This window comes from Balaenoptera acutorostrata, chromosome 1, assembly GCF_949987535.1.
Source record: "Balaenoptera acutorostrata chromosome 1, mBalAcu1.1, whole genome shotgun sequence".
NCBI lineage: Eukaryota > Metazoa > Chordata > Mammalia > Artiodactyla > Balaenopteridae > Balaenoptera > Balaenoptera acutorostrata.
In genome coordinates this window covers 105036433-105063742 of record NC_080064.1, presented here as the reverse complement: position 1 = coordinate 105063742, position 27310 = coordinate 105036433, and the positions used below count along the sequence as shown (strand labels likewise).

The window sequence follows — 27310 nt, the reverse complement described above, 5'->3', positions numbered from 1 at the left end:
CATAGCTTGAGGTAGGCCTTTTATGTCTCCATTTTTTATTAAAGTAATCATATGGATTAGAATTTAAAGAGACACCATCATTTTGTAGAAAAGGCTCTGAAAAGGGTGTCAAGAAGACTGGTTTTTGGTCCCAGTTCTACCAGTCTAACTGTGGCTGTGTGGCCCTCAGATAAGTCACTTGATACGGTACCACAGAGGAGTCAGCTTTGAGCAGTAATTGTAGTAACAGCAGATAAAGATCAAAAGTAGGTATAAGGCCATAGTTCCTAGGAGTCAGGAGTCTGGCTCGGCTGACTCTTCTGCTCGGGGTCTCCCATGGCAACAACTTAGGTGTGGGCCAGACAGTTCATCTCTGGAGCTTGGGGGGGTACTTCTAAGTTCATGTGGTTATTGGCAGAATTCAGTTTCTTGCAGTTGTGGGACTGGTGGTCCCTGCTTTCTTGCTGCCTGTCAGCCGAGGGCCACTCGCAGCACTTAGAGGCCACCTGTACTTCCCTGCTACATGACGCTTTCCCAACAGGGCAGCCCACTTCCTCCAGGCCAGCAGGAGAACCTCTTCTTCCATCAGCCAGCCAGCGCCTCACACCATGTAACTCAACCACAGGAGTGACATTCTTCACTTCTGCTGTATTCTGTTGGCTAGAAGCAAGTCGCAGGGTCCTTCCACATTCAAGGGCAGGAGATTCAACCAGGTTGTGACTCTTTGGACGTCATCTTAGAATTCTGCCTGTCACAGGGTAGAAAGCCAGCCCACTCTTCCTACCTTGAAATTGTCAACCGGAAACCCAGTGTGTGCTTTTGTAAATGGTCCCTCAATTAAATTCTCCTCAAATTACAAAAAAAAAAAAAAAAAGGTATAAGGGACTTTGATGACGCAATTTCTAGAAATTTATTTAGCACAAAGGAAATGTAAAGCTTTAAGATTAGCAGGTTAACTTGTATGTTATAAGACCTGCTTGACTTATTACACCTTAAATCTAATAGCAGAACTATAGCATCTCATTAAAAAATACACACACACAAACAGTTGTGCCCTTTGCTCACATACTTTCTGAGCATCTGGGAAATAAATGGCTTTTAGGCTTTGGCCAAGAACAAATCTGAGGCTGTAACTCTAAGTCCTTAGTTCCAAAAGCTTTCTTACTTATTAAACTATTATTGAAATTTATTTCATTTGAAATCTAAGTAATATCTTCTTGATAGATGTACTAAGTTATTTATCTTTTTTTTCTTAGTTCATGTGCAGTTCAGTTCTTCTCCCGAAGAAACTTAAAGAAACATCTATATTTAGATAAATTTATCATGTTATTTATTCATTCAACAGAACTCTGAATGACTACTATATGCTAGGCCCTGTGCTGTATAGAAGAGGATACAGTGGTGAGAAAAAAGGCAATGGTGTTGTTCTTATTGTGTTTCCAGTTTGGAAATTTTAATGTCACACATGTCATTCTCACCAGTTAAAGAGTTTTTACTACAAGTTAGGCACATGGCATCCTAGTTGGTTGCAGAGAATAGTGCACAGTACAAAAACCTTATAGCCATGATATCACTCTTTTTTTTTTTTTTCCTCCTTTTTGCAGAATTACTTTTCTGAGTGAACTGTGCTGCTGAGGGAATTCAGCTTGGTTACTAGTTGGCATCATATGTTGTCTTCCAAGGGAAATCCCACAGTTATATGCTAGGAAACTATTTTGTGTAAACATTAAAACTTGGTGTCAAAGTAAATAGGATGGAAGAAAATCGTTTGTTTTTTTTTAATTTCATTTTTTAAAAATTATTAAAACAGAATAGAGGGAGAAATGAAAAAAATTGTCACCTGACAGAAAGAGAATTAGGAAGATTTGTTCAGTCCTTCAACAAATGGGTCTCCTCTATTAGGTTCTCAAGATACGGTAGTGAACAAGGCAAGCAATAAGTTGATAACCAGAGTCATAAAATGTTCATTCAGTTACAAGTTACTTTTGAATGATTGCTTGCCATATTCCGAAGGTATGCTAGGTAGGCCCTAATAATATATATATTTTATTTTAAAGATTTTTTTTTTTTATGTGGACCATTTTTAAAGTCCTCATCGAATTTGTTACAGTATTGCTTCTGTTTTATGTTTTGGTTTTTTGGCCCTGAGGCATGTCGGATCCTAGCTCCCCGACCAGTGATCAAACCTGCACCGCGTTGGAAGGCAACGTCCTAACCACTGGACCACCAGGGAAGTCCCAAGGCCCTAGTAGTATTAATGTTAAGTTTACTTGGCCTTCAGAAAGCTCACAGTCTAGATATAAAATGCTATGAGAAGTTCACAAATAGAGGGCTGTTCAAAAGATTATAGGAGGAGCACACGGAAGGATGGAGTTCTATACAAAGGAGATGGCTTTTGACCGGGCCATGAAAAATGAGTAGGAGTTCACTAAGAGAGGGTCATGGTGGATGAAAGGTGTTCTAGTCAAAGGCAACCATGCAAGGCAGAGGTAGGGTAGCATCAAAGTAAGTGGCATATTCGAAGTACAGCAAAGAAGCCAATGGCTAAAGCATAAGATAGGTGGGAAGAATAGCTGGAAATAGGACTAAGGGGCAGGGGTGAAGGTGTGGTTAGTTGTCAGGGTGTGGAGAACCATGCTGTGGGGACTTTGGATCTTAACTTATAAGCAGTGCAGAGCCATCGGAAATGGTTAGTAAGGAGGGTAACATAAGATAACTCAGGCAACAGTGAATATGTAGGCTTGGAAAGAGAAACAAGAGAACAGTTGAAAACTTATTGCTAACGTCTTTGTTAGCATTGAGAGCCTGAGAGCAGCTGGAAGAGAAAAGGAATGGCTGTTAAAAATATTAGCAATAGAATTTAAACAACATGATAACACATTGAAAATGCAGGATGAAGGAAGAAGTGAAGGAAGTGTCAGAAGAATTCAGGATTCTAGCTTAGGTGAGTGGTTGGATGTTGCTGTGTAACTGAAATAAGGAGTACAGGTAAAGGAGCAGGTGCTGGGGAGAGATGGAAGTCAGGTTTGGACCTGTTGGGATCAGGTTTGGACATGCTGAGTTTGAGGTCTCAGTTATCTGGGCAAATATGACCAGCAGGCTGTAGGAAATTTCAGGTCTTTTGTTCAGAAAACAGAGTATAAAGATTTGGGAGCCATCAGCATGTGGAGTATTATCTAACAATCAAATTAGTGAGCTCAAGAGAATATATATACCAAGAAAATTAAAAATATGGAGGACAGAACCTGGAGAGGACAGTATTTTTAAAAGGTGGGGTGTGGGCATCTAGAGAGAGATTGCAGGTAAGTTAAGGACTGAGAAAAAGGCCACTAGGTCTCATTATTAAGAAGTTTATAGAGAAAGAATAAGGATAAGATAGAAATTAAGAAAAAATAATTCAGTTTTGGTTCAGTAGGATATTGACAGGGCTAAAGAGCTGAGGAGGACATCTAGTAGTGTAACTGATTCATGGAAAGGCCCTTGTGCTAGACCATTCTGGCCAGAGAGAGAGGCCCCAGAGAATAAAAAGAATATACTGGATAAGGGAGAATTGTCTGGAGTCAGCATCTTCTATGGCCAGGCACTATTTACTGGCAATAAAACAGTAAATAAAATAGAGCTCTTGCTGTTGTGTAGCTTTCATCTAATGGATGGGGCAGGGAGGGTGGGGAGGATATACAATAAACAGGAAACTCCACGAAATGTCCAGAATAGTTGCTCTGGAGGAAAGCAGATCAGGGAAGAGTTTTTAAATAGGGTGACCTGAGGAGGCTTTACTGATAAGATGTCACCGAGCACAGACCTGAATGATACGAGGAGTGATCCCTTACAGAAATAAAACTTTGAAGCGTTTGATTTTTCTTCACAATTAATTTCTTATTGATTGAATTAATCTTTCTATTCTTTTCTTTAGGCACGGTAAGGAGATTCCTCGAAATTCACGGAGAGACTATTGAAAAAGTAGTATTTGCTGTCTCTGAACTTGAAGAGGTATTTTGCTAATTATCTTGCATTGTTTAAATCTTATTTTCACTTGTGTTTGCCTCTGTCTCTTCATTATCTGTTGGCTGAATTGCCAGCAGGCAAATCCTAATTATCTGTGCACATATTTGGTAGTGGGGCTTACCATCATTTGTTGAAGAAGACTATACTGGAGACTAAAAGCAAGTGAAGAGGAGCATTTTGTTCATGTTTTTCACTGATAAACTGTTATCACGCAGTAAAATCTTATAAGGTGGAGTTGTTCTGATTTATTCACTATATTAGCTCTCAAGACAGCTCAAGGCATTGCCTTATGACCTAAGCACTGGGTGCCTGGGCAGCATAACTGGAAAACCACCACTGCTGGAAAAGCCCTGTTGTCTCTGTGACCTGGAAACAGGTGACAGCCTAGCCTAGTGGCTAGTATTGAGTAAGTTGCGAGGTTTATGGTTTGTTATGTGTGGTTAGGTTTAGTATGTTTCAATTTAATTTAGAGCCATTTTAGGAAATAAGTTCTTTTTAAAATCTTATTAAGCTTTATTTAGCTTTAGTGTGCTCTGTCCCATTCAGCTTGTATTATTTCTGAGTTTTGTGTCCTTGGGCAAGTTTTGTGTCCTCTCTGTGCTTTGATAAAAAATGAATACTAACAGTACTTATATCATAGGAGTTTTGTGATAAATGAATTAATACATGTGAAATAGCCATTCAAAGTATATATAGGTACATATATGAGATATAAACCATTTTGAATTTGCTGAAGTAAGACACATTTACCATGTTTGCTATCTCTTCTTGTTTCACCTGGTTTACCTATTCATTCATTCTCTCAGTGACCTATGATTGAATGTCTAGGATATATCAGGTTTACTCTACTGGGTTCTGGGAATACACCAGTGAATGAGTCATGGTCGTTGTCCTCAAGGAACCCACTGTCTGTTGGTGGGGACAGACAAGTCAGATAAGTTATGATAATTGTGGTAAGGGCATTAATGGAGGTATGGGAAGGATAGGAGTGCACAGCTCCAGCCTGGCATGGGGTTAGGAAATACTTTCCATAGATGGTGATATGTAAGTTGAAATCATTGTAAAAGATAACTAAAATTTTCCAAAGGAAGGGCAAATAACAGTAGTCATACAAGCATAAGCACAGTCATATAACTAAGAAATAGCAGAACGGGTGTAGTGTATTGCATAAAATGTGAGGCTAGGAGTGGCAAAAATGAAAGTTAAGCAGGGGCAAGATCACTCAAGGCCTGGTATCTCATACTTTATCAATCGTACAATGGGAGAACATAGAAGAGCTCCAAGCAGACAAATGATGTGGTCTAACTTGTATATTAGCTATGTGGAGGATGATTTTGAAGGAGAAAGACAAGTGACAAGTGACAAGAAGAGATAATAAGCGGTTGTAATATTCCAAGTGAGAAATGATGAGGCCTGAACAAGGGCACTGGAGGTGTTGAAATTTAAAAAAAATATTAAACAAATTCAGCTGGAGTTGGAGGTCACAAATATGTAGGGGAAAAGAGAGAGGGAAGTTAAGGATGACTCCTAGGTTTCTGGCTTGGATGACTGGATAATGATGCCACCAGTGAGACAGCAGGTAGAAAGGGGGGAAAGTTTTAGAGAGAGGAGAAGGGATGAAGACAAGTTCTATTTTGAACATGTTGAATCCTAGGGGATCAGTGTATTCAACTGATGATCAGCAGGCCATTGTGCTTGTTCAGTCTAAAGCTGAGGAGTGAAGTCTGGGCTAGAGAGTTGACCATGTCATAGAATAGGATACCAAGTAAGGTACCAAGATAAGATACCCTGTTCTAGGGAGTTTGTAGACTAATAGTTAGATAGCCAGATAAACAAAGACCACCCTGAGGTGTGGCAAATGCTGTGCTGGGAGTGTACATCACAGTGCTGTGGCAGTCTATCAGGGCACCTAAGCCAGACCCAGGGGAACAGAGAAAAATTCTTCACCTGCAGTATACCTGAAAAAAAATAGTCATTAACGTTTATCATCTAGGTCCAATGGACTTTTTTTTAAAGGTCATTTTATAAATAATTTATTGAATAATAAAGGGATAATAAAAAACAATTTGATAAGGTATTTCAGTAAGAATTGAAATGTAACCAACCTTTTTATATCAAGTAAATTTTGTTGCACAAACATCGTAAAAGATGAAAGAATACTGTCACATCTTTCTAGTAAAATGTTCTTATCACAAAATCCTGTATGGTCAAGTCCTTCCTATAGTGACTCACTGAATGAGAATGCCATATTTCTACTTTGCCCATAGAAATATGTTGTTGACTCATAGGTTCTTGAATTTGAGAAGATTAATCTAGGATATTGTCTTCTGAAGACTCAGTGTCTGAGATTCACTTCATATGATCAATCTTAACCTCATCTTTAATAAAGTGCTGCTGTCTGTGTCTTTACATTCACCTTTGATTCCTTTAATAATTCTGAAATGTCATCTTTGTTCAGTTGTCTTCTCTTTGCTATTTTGGGCTGAAAATGAAAAAGTCTGAATTCTCAAATCTTTCCAATGAAAGTTAAAAACAGATTACAGACTACACATAAGAATAGAGATGCAAAAATTCTTAACAAAATATTAGCATACTGAATCCAGCAACATATAAAAGGATTATGTAATATAAAATCACCAAGTGGAATTTATCCCAGGAATGTTAGCTATGTTTTTGTATATAAAAGAATCCTAAGACGTCCACAAAAAAGCTATTAGAACTAACAGAGCTCAGCAGGGTTACAGGACATAAGATCAATATAAAAAATAGTGTTTCTACACACTAGCAAAGAATAATCCAAAAATGAAATTAAGAAAACAGTTGCATTTACAGTAGCATTAAGAAGAATCAAATATTTAAGACTAAACTTAACAAAAGAAGTGTAAGGCTTGTACATTGAAAACTGCAAAATATATTTGAAGGAAAATTTAAAAGACCTTAATAATGGATGGATTGTTTATGGATTGAAAGACAATGTTGTTAAGATGGCAGTATTCCCCAAATTGTTCTACAGATTCAGCAAAATCCCTATCAAAATTCCAACTGAGTTTTTTGTAGAAATTGACAAGTTGATCCTGAATTTCACATGGATATGCAAGGGACCCAGGATAGTCAAAACAACCTTGGAAAAAAAGAACAAAGTTGGAGAATTCACACTTAACTTATTTTGAAACTTACTCCAAGCACAGTAAGCAAGACTATGTTGTACTGACATAAGAATAAACATATAGATCAGTGTAATAGAATTTTGACATGGCTGCCAAGACAATTCAATGAAGAAAGAATAAATAGTCTTATTAACAAATGGTATTGGAGCAACTGGTTATCCACATGCAAAAGAATGAATTTGAACCCCTACTTCACCCATATAAAGGAAATTAGCTCAAAATGTATCTAGGGACTAAATATGAGACCTAAAACTATAAAACTGTTAGAAGAAAACATAGGTATAAATCTTCATGACCTTGGCTTAGGCAGTGGTTTCTTAGATATGATGTGATGTCAAAGACACAAGCATCCAAAATAAAAATAGGTAAATTGGTCACTCTTATAATTCAACAGTAAAAAGACAAATCACCCAATTTTAAAATGGACAAAAGTTGGTATTTACCCAAAGGAGTTGAAAATTTATGTCCTCACAAAAAACTACAAAGGATGTTTATAGCAGCTTTATTAATATTTGCCAAAACTTGGAAGCACCAATATGTTGGTAGGTGAATGGGTGGATAAACTGTAATATATCCAGACAATGGAATATTATTAAACACTAAGAAGAAATGAACTATCAAGCTATAAAAAGATATGGAGGGACCTTACGTGCATATTACTAAGTGAAAGAAGCCTATCTGGGACTTTCCTGGTGGTGCAGTGGTTAAGAATCTGCCTGCCAATGCAGGGGACACGGGTTCGAGCCCTGGTCTGGGGAGATCCCACATACCGTGGAGCAACTAAGCCCGTGTGCCACAACTACTGAAGCCCACGCACCTAGAGCCCATGAGCCACAACTACTGAGCCCACATGCCACAGCTACTGAGCCTGCGCTCTAGAGCCCACATGCCACAATTCCTGAAGCCCGCATGCCTAGAAGCCCGTGCTCCACAACAAGAGAAACCACTGCAATGAGAAGCCCACGCACCGCAACAAAGAGTAGTCCCCGCTCGCCACAACTAGAGAAAGCCCACGGGCAGCAACAAAGACCCAGTGCAGCCAAAAATAAATAAATAAATAAATTTATTAAAAAAAAAAAAAGCCTATCTGAAAAGGCTGCATACTGTATGATTCCAACCATCTGATGTTCCAAAAAAGGCAAAACTACCAAGACAATAAAAAGGTCAGTGGTTGCCGGAGGATGGGGGAGGGATGAATAGAGCACAGAGGATTCTTAGGGCAGTGAAAATACTCTGTATGGTGCTATAATGATGGATACAAGTCATTATACATTTGTGCAAAACTGTAGAATGTACAACACCAAGACTGAACCCTAATATAAACTATGGGTGATTAGACGTGTCAGTGTAGGTTCATCAGTTATAACAAAGGTACCACTCTGTTGGGGGTTGGTGATAGTGAGGGAGACTGCATGTGTGAGGGCTGAAGGGATATGGGAAATCGCTCTGCCTTCTTCCCAATTTTGTTGTGAGCCTTAAACTGCTATGAAAAAATAAAATCTTAAAAAATGGGCAAAAGTTTTGAATAGACAAGCACGTGGGAAGATGTTCTATAACATTAACCATTAAGGGAATATAAATCAAAATCACAATGAGATAGCACTTCACAGTCACTAGTGTGACTTTAATTACAAAGACAGACAATAACAAGAGTTAGGATGTGGAGAAATTGGAACCCTCATACATGGCTAGTGAGAATGTAAAATTGTGCAGCTGCTTTGGAAAACAGCCTGGCAGTTCCTCAAAAAGTTAAACAGAGATTCCGCTCTTAGGTGTATGCAGAATAGAACTGAAAACATATGTCCACGCTAAAACCTGTACACAAATATTCATATCAGCATTATTCATAACAGCCAAAATGTGGAAACAACCTAAATGTCTGACTAACTGATAGATGGATAAACAAAATATGGTATATACCTACAATGGAATATTAACCTATGAAAAGAATGAAGTACTGATGTATCCTGTAGCATGGGTGAACCTTAGAAACATTATGCTAGGTAGAGAAAGCCAGATACAAAAACCATATACTGTATTCCATTTTAATGAAATGTGCGGAATAGGTAAATCTATACAGACAGAAATGTTAGTGGTTGCCAGGGGCTTGGGGAGGGAGGGATGGAGAATGACCTAGCTAATGAGCTTAGATTTTCTATTTGAGATGATGAAATGTTCTTGAATTAGATAGTGGTGATGATTCCACAACTTCGTGAATATACTAAAAACCAGTGAATCGTATACTTTAAAACGTGAATTTTAGGGCTTCCCTGGTGGCGCAGTGGTTGAGAATCTGCCTGCTAATGCAGGGGACACGGGTTCGAGCCCTGGTCTGGGAAGATCCCACATGCCACGGAGCAGCTGGGCCCGTGAGCCACAATTGCTGAGCCTGCGCGTCTGGAGCCTGTGCCCCGCGACGGGAGGGGCCGCGATAGAGAAAGGCCCGCGCACCGCGATGAAGAGCGGTCCCCGCACCGCGATGAAGAGTGGCCCCCGCTTGCCGCAACTGGAGAAAGCCCTCGCACGAACCGAAGACCCAACACAGCCAAAAATAAATAAATAAATAAATAAATAAATAAGAAAATCCTAAAAAAAAAAAAAAAAAAAAACGTGAATTTTATGGTACATGAATTATATCTGTTTTTTAAAAAGGCTGCAAAGATGGTGTCTCTATAGTCTTTTTTTTTTTTTTTGAGTACAGTTGACTTACAATCCAGTCTTCTTACGTACCTCATATAATATACTTATTTACATGAAAGATGATGCAGTATTGCAGGTGACATAATAGGAAAACTGACAGATAATGATTTCTCTGTCCTTCTAGGCAATTCCATCATTCTTCTGGTTTCTTATTATTCTATTGTAGTCTTTTTTGGTATAGTTGGGAATAATTGATGAATAACGATAAAATAATTCTAGGATGATGAAAAAGCAAAATGCTTCAAGATATAGGAAAAATAAGAGCACTAAGTATCTATAATGTATCATGGATTTAGGAATGAGTCCAGTGGACCAACCCATATGGAAATTATAAGATAGAATGAGTTTTATTCTATTTTTTTTTAAGTAAGATATATCTTTATTCTTTGAGAAATCTCTAAGAAAGAATGGAAGTCATGAAATAGCAATCCTTCACAAAGAGTTAGAACTGTTAAAAAAAAAAAAAAAATCTCAAAAACTAAACCTGGGGCTTCCCTGGTGGCGCAGTGGTTGAGAATCTGCCTGCTAATGCAGGGGACACGGGTTCGAGCCCTGGTCTGGGAAGATCCCACATGCCACGGAGCAGCTGGGCCCGTGAGCCACAATTGCTGAGCCTGCGCGTCTGGAGCCTGTGCCCCGCGACGGGAGGGGCCGCGATAGAGAAAGGCCCGCGCACCGCGATGAAGAGCGGTCCCCGCACCGCGATGAAGAGTGGCCCCCGCTTGCCGCAACTGGAGAAAGCCCTCGCACGAACCGAAGACCCAACACAGCCAAAAATAAATAAATAAATAAATAAATAAATAAATAAATAAATAAGAAAATCCTTTAAAAAAAAAAAAAAAAAAACTAAACCTGGGTCCAGTGGACCCTGATGGCACATTGAGGATTAAGGAAGTGGTGTCTGAGCTGAATCTTGAAAGACAAATATCACTCGTGAGGTGAAGGAGGGGTTGGGGACAGGGGTCACAGAACTTTTCATTCCAGGTTCAGTGACCTGGAACTGCCAGGATGGGAATCATGCTCAACTTGAGTGACTAACAAACCCTGATCCTTAACACGAGAACTGATTGAGGGTCGCAGGCAGCATACAGTCTGAGCTTAGAAGTGGTGTGGTCTTTCTCCGTGATGAAGGCTGTCTTCACGGTGTAAGGAACAACACTAAGCACTGCTGGTGCCTGCTTCATTACTTCGTTATTTTTCACACGACGTTTGGCTTTTCTCACACAGGCTACTTACCAAAAGCTGCTACCTCTGTACTTCCCAAGGTCATTAAAGGAGGAGAGTTGCTCATTGCCGTACCTACCTGCAGATATTGGAAATGCAGAAGGGGAGCCTGTGGTACCCGAACGGCAGATAAGAATAAGTGAAAAACCTGGCGCCCCGGAGGGTGAGTTCTCCTTTTCTTACTTTCCCTCTTAAGGAAGCAAAGACTCTGGTAAACGTCAGCCACCGAAGAAGTAGGAAGTTCAGCCTGACCCTTGGGAGGCTATTAGCGTGACACTAAGATCAAGACCAACTTAGGTGTTTTTAGAGTCTTATTCTTGTTAAGGTTTACTCTTTAAATTTAAAAAATATATATATGTATTATATTTATATATTTACATATAATGTCAAGTCTGTGTTAGGCAGTAGAGATTCAGAGGTGGATATGACAACATTTTTACCCTCACGAAGTTTATAGTTTCATGCAGGACACTGTTGAGGAAGCAATCAAGTATATTATCATCTAAAATTTTCAACAGCTTCAACTGTGTCCTCTGAAAGCCATACCTAACATTAAATACTGAAACAAGAATGCTGTTTTGTTTTGCTTCTTTAGGTTACATACCGCTGTAGATTGAAGTGATAGTAGAGCAGGGTAAGATGGGAGCTCCTCTGAAGCTGTTCTGTAGGACAGCTTGTACTGATCTTCTTGGATACATGTTTAAGAGAGACATGTATCTTCTTGGATACGTGCTATTGGAGACATGTCTCACAAGCTTCATTGCTGGAACTTGATCTCAAAATTCAGCAGTTTAAGAATTACTGTGAGATGCCTGCTGTGAACACTTTTAAATGAGCATCAGGTTAAAATCTATAGAAGGCTACTCATCTCTTTTTTATCACCAGTATTTTTATCAGAAAATGTCTGTGAACCACGCTTTCCTGGAGGGGTTCTCATGTACTTTTAGGGAGCCATCAATAGAGTACAGCCTTGAAACGTGCCCAGCATCATTTGGAAATCCTCATAACTGTGACTACCACAATAGAATATAATTTTTCTTAAATGCGTAAAATGCGTTTTATATGACAAGGGGTAATGAAAAGCAAAATCAGTTGAGGTGGCAGTGCTGGTTAGTCATTAGCCAAAAGGTCCCTTTCTATCCCCCATCCTCAAAGACTGCTTGATTTGCATCCATATCTCAGAAAATATTGTTACCTCATAGGCTCTAGTGTTCATAAATATTTTCAGTTAGAATATAGAATCTGTTAAAATAGATGTAAAATCAGCCTTACCTGAGGGATTGAGAGAAGATTCATTTATGGGTATTTTTTTTTTGATAAAGGCACACTCAGCCCTTGCCTGTCACAGTTTGAGGAGCAGTGGTATAGATGTGAGAAGGTCCCAGCTGAACGGCTTCAGGTGGTGGCATTGCCTTGGGAAGCTCCCCTGCCATGGTCCAAGGGTTTTGTTTGTTTGCTTTTTCTTTCTTTAAAAAAGAATTTTTTTTAAAACAGATCTAGTGAGGCAGTGGGGAACACATTAAGAGATGATCCATTCCCAAGGGACTGGCTGCTAGCCAAACGTTAAATGATCATCTGGATAAATCAGAAAGGTAACATTAATTTGTAGTGAGAACTGTAACTCTTATGTACCAGAATGATTATGTAGGCATGACCAGTGTAGAAAATCAGAACGCTCGTCAAGACATATCTTAGTGATTGTGGATCACACCCTGAAATCCTGGTCCATCCATCTTCCTTAAGGGGTTACCTGACAAAAGGACTGAAGATTATGTACCAGCCAGTCAAGGACTCCCTTCTTAAACAATTCTGGATAAATGACCCCAAACATTTTTTCTTTATATTTCTCTTTCGTTAGATGTTGTGCTACAGTTCATCTTTAAACCCACATACAGTATAATTGCTTCTATCTTTCTGTTTATTATTACATTCTACTCTTTTCTTCCTAAGGTTACACCTAGGTCCCCTTGATTTGATTTCATGTGTTCCTAAAACTTCCATCCCACATGGACAGGTGGTTTCTTTCATTATTTCAGTTCTTCAAACGCCTGAATCTGATTTCAGTTTCATTCTCAAAAAATAATCTTAACCCTGGTTTTTTGAGTTTCTGCGCAATCATCCCTATAGCAGCATTCACAATCTGTTTGTAGCATTTACTGTCAAGTTTTGCCATCTCTATTGATAGTATTTTTGTTGCAGACAACCAAGAAGAGGAGGAAGAAGGCTTGGGAGTTGATCTGTCTTTCATTGGCTCTCACGCTTTTGCTCGAATGGAAGGAGATATTGATAAGCAAAGAAGACTGATCCTTCAAGGACAGTTATCAGAGGCAACCCTGCAGAAGCAGCATCAAAGAAAGTAAGGCAAACCCCTTTAGACTGACAGACACATAAGGACATGAGAAACAAGAAAGGGCCTACCTCTGCTAAATGATCTACATGTAACGTGGTCTCATTTATTCTTCATGACAATCCACTAAGAAAGATATGTCCCCACTTTGTAGATGCAGAAATTCAAAGTTAATTTATCAGTGGACACCATTAGTATGTGATGAAGTCAGCGTTCAAATGCATCTCTGATTTCAGAGCTCCTACTCTTTCTACTGCGATTGTAGTGTCTTTGGGTGAGATTATATTCTAAAAGCAGAAAATAGGGGAAGGGAAAAACCAAGTTACAAAGTTTTTACTTAACATTACTATATTTATAATTAAAGCATAATCTATGGTTGGATTAACGTTAAAAGAGCTTTATTTCCCTGTGATTTATCCCCGGGACCTTATAAAGCCATTCCATTTCTTTTAGGTGTTTTCTAAAGCAATTCTGAATAACTCCTTTTTGAAACATAAAGAGAAGCAGCTTTTGTACTTCTGGGTAAGCTTGTCCAAGGATTAACAAACAGTCCTTGGAAAGCTAGCTGCTTTTCAAAAAATGTTAAAGGAAAAATCATACACCATAATTGATTAATATTCATTATCTTATAGGGTTGGTTGAGGGGGGTAACATCTCATAGGGTTGTCGTGAGTGTTAAATAAGATAATGTAATGAGCTTAGCACAGTACCTGGTACTTAGCAAGCTCTTAAAATTGGTCACTGCTGTTCTCTTTAATACTGAGCAAATTATGGTCTATTTTACCTTTGAGCTTTGGTACTTGCCATCCCTTTTGACTGGAACACTCTCGTTCTTCAATTCCTGCTCATTCTCCAGGTTTCAGCTCAGAAGTGATTGCCTCTAGAAACTTATCTCCCTGGAGATAAGTTGGAATAGACGGAATAGAAGTCTGGAATCAATGCCTCCTCCGTATGCTTTTTTTTCCCTTTTTTTTTTTTTTAACACCCTGTACTTAACCAAACCATAGCCTAGCACTTATCACGCTATACTGTAATGATGTGTGGTTGTCGTTAGTCTCTATGTATAAAGTGGGAGTCAGACTAGACGATCTCCGGAGTCCCTTATAGAATTAGAATTTTGTTTTTCCTGAGTTCCTGGTCTTCACTTTATTGTCCCTTTTTTTAAAAAATAAATTTATTTATTAATTTTTGGCTGCATTGGGTCTTCATTGCTGCACACAGGTGTTTCTCTAGTTGCAGCAAGCGGGGGCTACTCTTCGTTGCAATGCACAGGCTTCTCACTGCGGTGGTTTCTCTTGCTGCGGAGCACGGGCTCTAGGCACGTGGGCTTCAGTAGTTGTGTCACATGGGCTCAGTAGTTGTGGCTCGTGGGCTCTAGAATGCAGCCTCAGTAGTTGTGGTGCACGGGCTTAGTTGCTCCGTGGCATGTGGGAATCTTCCCAGACCAGGGCTCGAACCCGTGTCCCCTGCATTGGCAGGTGGATTTTTAACCACTGCACCACCAGGGAAGTCCAGTTCTCCTTTTATTTTCATAAACAAAAGCTAATTAGCCACTAGGGGGCACCAATGAACAGCTTTTCTAAAGGCAAGCACAATCGAATGACAGTTTCAGTGGTTTCTGAACTTGGCCATGTGTACGAATCATCTGGCAAACATTTTTCTTTAAATACAGTGACTGGGCTTTCCCTCACATGACTGGGATTTGACCTCTGTATATATTTTAAAACTTTTTCACATCATGATTCATGTACAACTAGACTTGGGTACCTTTTTTTGGACTAGGGCAGTGGTTCTCAGACTGTTTGGTCTCAGGTCCCCTTTGCATGCTTAAAAATTATTGAGGATCCCAAAGAGCTTTTGTTTTTACATGGCTTACACCCACTAATATTTATCATATGATAACTTATTTGTTAATTCATTTAAAAATAACCCATTATGTTTTTATGAAAAATACTATTTTTTAGGTTAGTGAGAAATGCAGTGTTTCACATTTTTGCAGATATTTTAATGTTTGACTTAATAGAAGACAGCTGGATTCTCATATCAGCATTCAAACTGTTGCAATACGTTGTTTTGGGTGAAGTATATGAAGAAAATTTGCCCTCATTCAGATACGTAGTTGGAAAAAGGAGTATTTTAATAGCCTTTTCAAATAGTTGGGGATATTCTTTGTTATTACACCATAACTCAATAAACGGTAGTTTCATAATGTTGTAGTATGGAATCTCAAACCATATTTATGAATTTTTGTATTGTTATATTAAAATGTGTTGTTTTATCCTGCACTTTGAGTAGATTTTATAATAGGAATTTAGAGCATGAATTTATAACATGATGTGTTGGTCTTTTGGAAAATATTGACTCACTGAATTATTCAGTTGTTCCAAATATTGACACATTACATTACACAATATCAAAAATTTATGTTTGATAATATCACCACTGATCTCGTCAGAAAAGTCCTTAAGTATTAGAAACTGTTAGCTTCTGGTGGTGGATACAAATTTTCCAACATTATATTTTAAAGCTTGAATTTTATCACTGGTAACAAATACTGTTGGTTTTTCTTGAAATGGAAGGGTCACTTCATTCATTTTTGACAAAACATCTGCCAGATACTCATGTTAAATAACCACAGTTTGTCTGCCAGTCATTAGTTGAAGAAAAATGGTGTTCCATGAAAAAAAGCAGCTGGTTCAGCTTGCAAGTCAAACAATTAGACCTTTTCTTCAGGACAACCTCATGCTTCGGTCTGCAGAAATGCTTTGTGTGTTCTTCCCATTTTCTGACACATTAATATTAAAAAGATGTATTTCCAAGGGTTAATGTAATAAAATTAATAATTTTTTCTTCCTCATCAAAGACATTCTTAAATGAAACTGGCTTTTTTTTTTCCTGTGAGTATTTTGGCAATTAAGAACACAATGACTACTAGTACGATCTGGTGTTTCCACCTGAATTCATGCTAAAGCAGCAGTCGTTTTATCCAACAGTTGCTTTTGCACCATCAGTGCAGATGTCAACACAGTGAAAAAACAAATGATGTTTCAGTGTTATTATGAAAATAGTTTTGACCTTGCAAAACCCCTTGAAAAAGTCTTGGGACGATGCACCACACTTTGAGAACCACTGGTCTGTGGTCTCTCAGCAGTACATTATAGTTGAAAGGAGTTTTGGTAATTATCTGATACAGTTTTCTGAAATGTAGTATAAAGTGTATAAGCATTAGAATTACCAGGGGTGCTTGCTAAAAATTCATAGGCCCCACACCAAACTTCCTGAATCAGAACCTCTGTGGGAAGGGCTCAGGAATCATCCTTCTAAGGTTTCTTAGATGATTTCTTAGATGATTTTGTACCTGATCTGGTCTGATCCCTCTAATTTATAGAAGGGTGAATTGATCACCAAGAGTGACTTGACCAGAGTTACAGCTAATTGAGGATGAGCTTTCAAGGTGGCTACTGCAGTTCATCTCCCTTCTCTACTACCATATCCAGGCACCTACACAGACCAGCTTCAGAGAAGCTGGGAAAGGACCAGACACGTTTTGTTTTCACATACAGAGAACTGCTTTGTTACCACCTTTCTCAAATCAGTTACCCTATTCTCTCGTCTCTCTTTTCCCTCTCTCTGTCTCTGTCTCTGTCTCTGTCTCTCTCCCTCCCTCTCTCTCTCTCTCTCACACACACACACACACACACCCCTTTTTCATTTCTGCGTGAGTGATACAGATAAAGTGGCATTTGTTTGTGTCTGGACTGGGTACTTGCCTGTCTGTATCGCTCTCTCTTTTTAATGAGATTTGTTTCACTTAATAATGACTAGTTCAAGCCAGTTTAAAATGAATCTGTATTTACTGAGTCCATGCTTTCTGGAAAGGGGTCATCAGCAAAGGGGTAGGTTCTAGGAAGGAATATGAATACAGCATGTAAAACATTGTCCTTCTTTTTGGTAGAAGGCCATGATCTTGAGATTCAAGTTAGTCACATAGTTGACAGTTTCCAGTCGGTTCAGGAAACATCGGATATTTTCTCTGTACAAGATAATATTCTAGAACTGAAATATACAGATAAAGAAAGTAGTCTCTCTAGTCTAGAAATTCATGAGTGAGCCACACTACCTTCACATGTCATGGTGTGTTCTGTGCGGTGCTCAGGTTGTTGCGCACATCCAGTTAACACATAACTACAGGCTTGGGGAAGAGCACAGCCTATGGTTCCCAGAGCTTGAACCAAGAAACAAAGGCGTAGTACCCCTACCACTCACTTCCCTTGAGTGATAAGTTACATCTGAATCAAAAGATTTTCAGATTTCCTATTCATCTGACCCATGTCTGTGATAATTAAAGATGAGGTCTTGTCAGCAGCTCAGAAGTGTGACCCAGGAAACCTAGGCCCTTTCGGGGAGCCCATGAGGGCAAAACCCTTTTTATAATCTTACTAAGACTTATTTGTTCTTTTCATTCTCATTCCTGTAGTGTTCAATGGAGTTTTCCAGAGAGTGCTTAATGTGTGATATTGCAGTAGGTTAAATGCAGAAGCAGATATAAGAATCTAGCAGAAATTAAAGAGATTTGCAAAAATGTAAGAGTATAACTCTTCTCCCTAAATATAGCTTATTTAAAAATAAAGTTATTTGCGTTCACATAATAGGTTTTATTATTTTTGAATTAATAAATATTTTTTATAAATCTCTCTTTTTATTTCTAAAATGGTAAATATTGGTAGGTGTAACTGACATAAATATGAAAGGGTCCTGAGACTCAAAAGTTTGGGAACTGATGACTGATCGTTTAGGAGTTTACTGTATAACTGAGCTGTAAGTCATCTGTTTACATACTCTGCCATGGCTAAATAAGTTTAAGATTGTAGTTTTAAATTTTTATTTCTCTTACTCTTTCTAAATCAGGATTTTATTTACACAGGTTGAGTTTGGTTTCTGTTATGTTTGTTGATCAAGTTGAACCAATGATATATCTTTTTTAATCTCTTAGGAAGTAAGTAGATCTTCAGTTAGAATTATCTTTTTGAAAGCCTTCAATTCTTCCTTCAGTAACAAAGCTAATGGTCACATGGATCGGCTGTAGGGTTAGATCATTCCTTTCATAGCATTGCCTTGTCTCTGTGTAATAATTCGCTTGAGTAATTCGTTCTTGATTAATATTTCCAGGTCTTCCATCCAGTTGTGACACAATTTGGGCATATCACTCTTAAAATTATTTCACAAGAACTTTCTTCTTCTTCATTAGCGTTCCTCGGTTGGCTTAAGATCCAGTTGCCTATAACTCTTAGGTCATTCCTCACAGTAAAAACTTTATCTCATTCATTATTAAATATTTATTGAGCCCTTACGAATGTGCCAAGCTAGAAACATAATAAAGTGTCACGCAAGGCAGATACAGCCCCAGGCCTCATTGAGCTTAGGGTCTTGCGAAGGAGAGAGATATTGAACTAATTATTGTATGAAAAATGTATTTACATTACAGGATGCCATAAGAGTGTGTAACAAGGATTTTACCTAAAGTCCAGTGTGGGATAGTTGCATGAAGTCAGGAAAAGCTTCTGTTAATTAATTCTATTTTGTACATCTGAGTTCCAGTTTAAAAAAATTTTTTTTCTTTAGAGTTCATTGAATACATAGTTACTGAGTGTTGGGAACTACCCTAGAAATTTGCTAGAAATATAGAGACAACTAAGACATAGTCCCTATCTTGAGGTCCAACAGAGTAGAAGCAAATATTGCAGTGAGTGGGTAAAGCCTTGTGCTGATCTTTGTGATATAAAGAAGGGAGAAGTTAGTTCTATAACAGGCCTGGACCTTGCCTTCACTTCCCCTCACTCCACCCCCGACCCCTACTCCTACCTCTGCCAATCCCCATCTTAGCGTACGTACTTGATTGATACAGTATTTAGATGTCTGCTGTATTGCTTATCTCACTGGGTCTTATTACCATGTTCGTTGTCTTTGTAATATGTCCATCTCATATATTCAACCTTAAACTATGAAGCCAAGGGCCTTTTATTATTCTTCTCAGGCCTCCAGAATACCTTGAATAATACTCATGTTTATTATTTTATTCAACAAAGATTTGAGTCCTTGCTATGATGCAGGCATTGCATTTATGCAGTAAATCTTTGAAAATGAGCTAATGAATACACAGAGAGTATAGAAAGTAACAGGTATTTACTGAATTCCTGTTGCATGTTTTGTGCCATGACCTGTGGTGCTCATAAGACATTTAAGACATATTATTCTGTTTAGTCTTGATGTGGAGATGGCTTAATCATAAAACAATTAGAAAGCAAGACAATTGGGGAGTTAGTGTAAATAACCTAGGAGATAGCTCTGTGTGAAAATATGGAATAGCACGTATGAATAGGGAGAACTACAGTAAACACAGATCCTTTCTTGACTTGCAAATTATATCTTAAACTAAAATTAAAAGTTATTGTCTTTGACTTCAATTTGCACAGGTGGGCACGTTTCTAAATTTGAAAACATAGACTATAGAACTATGCAATACTAAGTATTGTTTTCACAAACAATAACAGTTTCTGTGAAACTAGCAGGCATATCACTTGTTGATTACAATCCATATGTAATAGACTTCCTTTTAAATATCCTTAGTTGTGTGATTGTACTTCATAGCTGAAAGGTGTCCTACATAAACACCGTTTTGCAGATGAGGAAACTGAGGTCCATAGAGGTGAAACTACTTTACCGATATTGCATAGAAAGTGATAGCGTGAGGACCCAAGTATCCTCTCTTCTGGTTTAGTTTTTTTTTGTTTGTTTGTGTGTTTGTTTTTATGTTGTGGGATGTTGCCATATGTGGCCTAGATGCTTCAAAGTTGCTTTTCATGCATTTAGGTACCTTGAAAGCTTTGTTCACAATCAAGTAAGTGGCACTTTGAATTTTCAGGAAGTAAGTATGAAATAGTAGAGAAAGTACTGACCTTTCCAGCAAACTGGAGACCTGAGTGCAACTTCAAATTCAACTCTACCATTAACTGGTAACTCTAAGATTAATTCGACCTTTTTCAGATCGCTTCCACTCTTTGAGATCTTTAATGTTTCTTCCAGTTTTAATATCCTCTTAGCCAAAGCCAAACTGCCATCTCTATGATCTGGTATATGGGGTATCAGTACAGCTACTTTGATTAGCCAGTCATTAAATAAGCCTGGACTTCCCAGAAAAAATTACCTACTTTCTTTGTGGTCCAACATAACATGTACAATACTTACCTGTTTTTCTTCTGAAATGTAAACTTCTTGAGGGTCTGACCATGTCTGTTCACTAGAGTATTCTCAATACCTCTTGTGTAGTAAGCACTCAATAAGTCTTTGTTGAATGAGTGAACATCTGTTGTGGAGAACTGCTATTGCTTTAGGCCTTCTTTGCATTTTTTTTTTTTTTTTTTTTTTAGTAGGGGAAGATAATAGTATTTAAAAACAATTTTAGTTTGAGTACTTGATATCTTAGCCAATTATATGAGTAGTCTTCATTTGCTCATAAAGGATTTTTAAAACTCATCTAGTGTGAATACCTTCCTTTCTCAGTAACTCATTTTTTTTTTTAATGAATAACAAAGTAGAGATTCTGCATAGTGTAACAGCCTCTTTAACTCCTTTCTCATTATAATAAAACATCATTCTTTAGGAACACAGACAGATAAAAACAGGTCTCATTTATAAATTTACAACTGTTTATTATAATAATTATATCCTTTATTTCTCTAGTTATAATCGCTGGTTGTGTCAAGCAAGATCTGAGGATCTATCTGACATTGCTTCTCTAAAAGCCTTATACCAAACAGGTGAGCTTAAGGATATGGTAACTTATTCTTTTACTGATTAAGAACCTTACTTAGCATGCTATTAGAGACTTCACTTTTCTCTGATTTTGTCCATTTTATCTCTGAATAGATTTTTTTTGTACAATGAAGATAGTTTTTGCTCATCATCAAGATCTTCAAAATAGCATCTCAAACTATAAGATTTTCAGCTAGTAATTCTACATTGGCCAACTTCATTTCTTCTCAATGTCCTTTTCCTATCTTTTTTTTTTTTTCTACTTTTAAAAATACCATAATCCTCCTGTACAAAATTCAAACCTTACATAAATATATAACGGAGACAGTGCAAGTTATCAGATTCCCCCTTTATATTTCTTTTCCAGGCAGTACTTGTTAATTTTCAGATTTGAGTTCCATTTAGTTTTTCCTGTATCACTGATGTTATTAAAAGTTGTAGTGTGCTTAAACAAAAAGCTATTTATAAAAAAAGCTTTACCCTCAACCTTACCTTTGGCTTTAAAACCTGTAAGAGGGCTTATCTTAAAAGTAAGGGCAGTCATCAAAACTTCATGAAGCTGGAAAAAAAAAAAAGAAAGACGATGTTTTCCACATAGTAAAAGAAATCTGAAGATGAAATCTGAAAAACTTATGTTCCTGGTTTTCGGTCTTTTACATTTGTGTAGAATATTTTTATAAGGTCAGAGCCCAGGACAGATAATATTCTTGGAATAAAGTTTCTGGGTGCTGATTACATTTCCTGTTTGTAGGTGTTGATAACTGTGGTCGCACGGTAATGGTGGTAGTTGGAAGAAACATTCCTGTAACATTAATAGATATGGACAAGGTAAGCCACAAAAAAGCTTTGTTTTATAAATAATGTTGATTTAAAAAATAAGTAGGACATGAATTTGGAATCAGGGCTTAGAATATGAGACAGAATTGTGTATCTGTGATATAGTAGCAGCCCTGATTCTGCAAGTTGGCACATAGCATTTCAGTAAGGGGTTTGGTTTTGAGCTCTGGGAGAAACGGAAATACTGAATTGCCGTACTGTGATCCCCAAAAACGCAGCTGCTTTGTTTTGGATATGATGTAACTGGCAAGTTTTTGGTTGGACTCATTCTGTATTATAACTATACTAATAATCAAATTCTGCTTTTCTTGAAACATTAACTCTTTTATCTCTCTGAAGGGAAGTAGTAGTTAACCCAAGATCTTATAATTTCGTAATCCCTTCTTTTGGAGGTAAAGGACAGGAATAGATGATTCATAGCAGAAGAAATGGTATTACTGGTAAACAAGAAAGTGTTCAACCTGATTAGTAGTAAAAAAAAAAAAAAAAAAAATTGAATTAAAATGAGATCTCTTTTTTCACCTTCAAAACTAGCCATTACTTTTATTTTTGTTTGTTTTTTTGTTTGTTTTTTGATAGATAAGAAGTGATTTATTAGAATAGGACAATTGTGAGGCTTATAAGCGGGTGGGCGAGAAGGTGCCGCACCCCGAGACCTTAGTGGGCTACAGTTTTATAATCAAAGGAAAAGTGGTGAAGGGGAGAAGACCACCTTCTTCCTCATTCTTGAGTAGACGTCACGCTTCTGTCATCATTTCCTCCTCCATGTCAGGCGGGGGAGTTTTCTTGTCCCTACACGGTCAAGCTGGGACTGTCATCAAAATTAGCCATTACTTTTAAATAATAATCACTGTTACCAAAGATGAATTGAAACTGTCAAAGTGGTCACGCCCATTGACCCATTAATTCCATTTCTGAGAATTTGTACTAAGGAAATAATCCTAGGTTTGCAAGTAGCTGTAGGCCCAGAAATTGCCCAAATTGGAATACTTGGGCAAGGGACAGCTGAATCCACGGGATAAATATGTAGATCTTCCTAGAACATCAATTGTAATAGACATGGACTGCAAAGGAGGAGAATCACTGTAATAATTAATTCTTAACCATAGTAAAAAAAAAAAAAATGTACTCAAAAGTGTAAAATTTAAATACAATTTTAAGATAAAACACAGTTGTGCAAAAACGGATAGTTGTATCTGGCTAAGCCCTTAAACTCCTGGTCACTGGTGTTTGGGTAAAAAAAAATTGTGGAAGCCCTGGATCGGGCATGTTACTCACAGGCTCATTTGTGGCCCAAAATTATAACTTAAATTCCTAACAGGTAATTATTATGCATCCACAAATGGAATGTTCTGTGACCCTGAAAAATTATGGCTATAGAGGCAAGTACTATAGAGAGATGTTTATGGTATAATATCAATAGGAGAAGAAAGGACAGCTTGTATGTACATTGACCTTTTTGTGGGGGAGGGGGGCATGGTGTGAGTTTATGCATATCAGTATCTCAAAATGGATTTCGTAGTTTTGGGGAGAATTTGTTTTCTACATTTTTCTGTCATGTGGCTATACTTCTTTATAATGAAAAAGATTCAAGCTAAAGACGGGAAGTTTGAAGCTGAAAATGGATATCTTGATTGCCTTGGGGAGGAGGTGGTGAGTGGATAGAAAGAGGACCAGAAGCAGTCTGGTAAGAGCAGAAATAATAATACGAATACAGACACATACACACAGGGGAAAAAACAACTGATAATCAGTATGACATTCATTCTCAGCATTCATAATGTGATTGATACCAATAAAAGCATAAACCCCTGCCTTTGATTCTGGTGTGTACTTGCATGGTGTTCTGGATGTTCGTGATGTATCATTTCATATATATTGTGAGGTCCAAACCAGGTAGCAACTGGAAAGATACTGTGTTTCCTTAGTGCCCTCCTCTGTCTGCTCTGGTAGCAGTTGGACCCATGCTAACTAATCCATGTTAGTCCATTCAAGTTAATGCCAAGGACTCCCCTGAGGAGGAATGGGGAAATAACCTGTTTGATAGTAATCCTTCAGTGGTTACCTCTTAGCTTCCTCTTTGTCGTGGTTTATAGCTACACCACTGGGTCATGCTGGCCCTGCCCATATCGTGTCTCTGCTTTGTGTTTAATGTTTCTCTTAAATTTCATCCTTCTTGTAATGGCATATTCCTCTAACTGATCCAGGTCACATTAAGTTTGAGGCAGAGCAGAGAAGTGCTGCCCAGCCCACTGCCATCTGCTCACTAAACCTGTTCTCATTTTCCTCGTTCAGTTCAACGTTAAAGATGCTAACAAAATTAGCCCTCAAAGTGAGCCATGGGAGGCATCACTTCTAATGTCCTTTTATAGTAATTCTTGGTTACGTGAGAGCCATGAGTCCGTTTCTCAGTGGAGACTGCAAAGACTTTCACTGAATGCAGGTAGAACCTTCAAGAATGATTAAAAGTCTAGAAATTCTCCCTCTCATGGTTTTGATACCGTTATTCCAGAGAGAGAAAACCTGGTAGTTGACTGAAGAGCTCTTTTGAGTATATGAAGGGTTGTTTGAGAGGATGGAGACTGGCGGTTCTCCTCCATCACTTAGAACAAGACAGAAAGGGACCATACTGTAGCATTATGTGAACTACTAAACACTGGCATGAGACACTTCCCTGAAGATCTTTTTAAAGAGGTACTCGTTAGTCTGAGATGTCTCTCTGCAGTGCCTGGGGCACAGATTAGATTAGTCTTCTGGGTTTTTTCTCTCTTTTGGCGTCTGTGAAATAGACTACTGTACAAAATGATCGTTATCTTTATTTTTCTTCTAGGCGCTCTTATATTTTATCCACGTAATGGATCACATTGCTGTGAAGGAATACGTATTAGTGTATTTTCACACACTGACCAGCGAATACAATCACCTGGACTCTGACTTCCTGAAGAAACTCTACGATGTTGTTGACGTCAAGTTAGTTATCTTCTCAAATTACGAAGGGGGAAAGCAGCTTTTTTCTTTCCGAGTGTTAAGCAGTAGCAAACATCGTTGTGTATTTTGTGAAAGGATAGTTCATGTAACTAAGATTTTTGTTTTACTTAGATTGGATATTTTAATAATAGGCCCTCCTTAACTCCAGTTTATTTTGTATCAAAGTAAATTCATATGTAAACTTTTTCCCTGCTTTTAAACACCTGGAAAAAGAGTTAATTGTTCATAATGGTGACTGGTTTTAGGCATGGCTTATACTGACCCTTTTTTTGATTTTGAATCAGGTACAAGAGGAATTTGAAGGCTGTTTATTTTGTTCATCCAACATTTCGTTCAAAGGTACGGTATTTATCTTTTTAGCTAAATCTTGAATTTAAGTGCACTACATGCCTGCATAAGATATATTTCATCATCTTAATTCTTGCTATCACTGTTGTGTTGTGACTGCTAATTTCTTTGTTTACCCTTCCTTTTTAAGTGATCTTGAGTTGTGGTCCTAATATTTTGGTCCCATGTAACTCCAGTATCTTTGTAGGCGACCTTTACAGGCCTTTAGTCCCTCAGTCCTTGCCTCTTCGTGCTCTTTGTTCATCTGGGCTTTTTGCTGCCCTTGCTCCTGGCTAACTCCTGTTTAACCTTCAGAGCTCAACTCAACAATTACTTTCTGTAAAAAAACTTCTCTGACCAATCCTGCCACTAGTAGGTACTCCTGCATTGTACTTCCTTAAGATTTTCTAGTCTTCTTTCATTGTTGTTTTTAATTCTAATTACTAGTTTAATTTTCTACCTTATGTGTTAGCCTGCCAGATCTGTGAGAGTTATTATATAGCTATCTTGCTCATAATTACATCCCTAATATCTAATCCTGCATCTTGATTTCATCAAGATATCTAGTCCTTTGGTCCTTTTACTTTTTCTGAAAATATCTTCTTTTTTTTTTTAATCTTTATTTTTCTTCCCTATCCAGCCTAAAACTCATGTTCCATCACTTAAGCCACTCTTGTCAATAAATAACCTATGTCTAAAATAACCTATGACCTCTTAACCCTTCCATCACACTTGCCCATCCAGACCTGATCTTGAGCTATTCCATCATTCTGCTTTCTTCACTCCCATATCTGGGTTGCTGAGCAGTGATGGAGAAATCATAGAGCCATGTGAATTTGGGCCTCTCAGCAGACTCACGGGGCATTCACTGCTAGCGGTCCTTTGATGCTTCACTGAACAGTGTCCCAGCACGGCTGTCTGCTCCCCTCAAGCTCTGTCCTACCAGCAGCTCCTCACTCCAACAGATGGCCCTGCCTCATTCTTAACTGAGAACATAGAACACATCACTGAGGAGCTCCCTGTCTTCTCCCTCCCACCCCAAACTTACATGCCATCTCTTCCTATCATTGCCTCCGTTTATTCTGTCACAGAAGTGTGTTCCTTCTTAATGAAGGGCAGTCCCTCTACCTGTGCTCTGGATCCCATAGTGATAACAATAGCTAATGTTTACTAAGCACTTACTGTGTGCCAGTTCTTCCCATGAGTTATCTTGTTTAAGCCTTATAATATATCTATGAAGTAGATAGTAGTATTATTCCCATTGGATAGGCAAATAAATTGATGCTTAGAGAGATTAAATAACTTTTGCAAACTAAGCGACTGTAAAGTAGCAAAGGCTGGATTTGAATCTAAGCATTTGAATTCCAGAGCCTCCACTCTTCTCTACACATATATTGAATATTTTCCCTGTCCTCAGGAACCTCTCTTCAGCAATTATCCTCTTTCTTATCTCCCATTTTTCTGGATCTAACTCATCAATTTTTAAACACGCTAAAGCCTCCGTTTATCTCTCTTCCCCTTTACAACCAAAATTTTATAGTGTAATCTGTGCCCTCTGCTCACCGTCTCCATTTGTCATACACCTGAAATTACTCCAGTCTGGGTCAGATCCCACTATGGCAACTAAAGCTGCTCACACTAAAAACGCCAGTAATTTCTGTTTTCTCTATGCCCTTAAGCACAGTTATCACTTCTGCCTTGAAACACTTTGTCTTGGCTTCTTTGAAACTTACCCTGCCTAGTTTTTCTTCTACTTCTAGCCACTCCTTCTCAGTCTCCTTTGCGGTTCCCTCTTTCTCTGCTCATCATTTGAGTGTTAGTATCCCCAAATCCTCTGACTTCTTTCATTCTGTACTTTTTTTTATCATTCCTGTGCTTTCAACAGCCCTCCAAAATATATGCAATTCCCAAGTATACGTCTGGA

General features: G+C 38.1%; 1 protein-coding gene across 2 annotated transcripts in view; it reads left to right on the top strand.

Moving 5' to 3' along the window:
• GDAP2 (ganglioside induced differentiation associated protein 2) overlaps positions 1-27310 on the top strand; it is a 79784-nt gene that overhangs the window by 31957 nt on the left and 20517 nt on the right. For both annotated transcript variants that reach the window (XM_007169312.2, XM_057553328.1), the window contains exons 6-12: positions 3893-3969; positions 11079-11238; positions 13275-13431; positions 21163-21239; positions 21986-22062; positions 24902-25041; positions 25344-25398. In XM_007169312.2, the coding sequence (XP_007169374.1) occupies positions 3893-3969; positions 11079-11238; positions 13275-13431; positions 21163-21239; positions 21986-22062; positions 24902-25041; positions 25344-25398 (743 nt within the window). The remainder of the gene's footprint in view (positions 1-3892; positions 3970-11078; positions 11239-13274; positions 13432-21162; positions 21240-21985; positions 22063-24901; positions 25042-25343; positions 25399-27310) is intronic.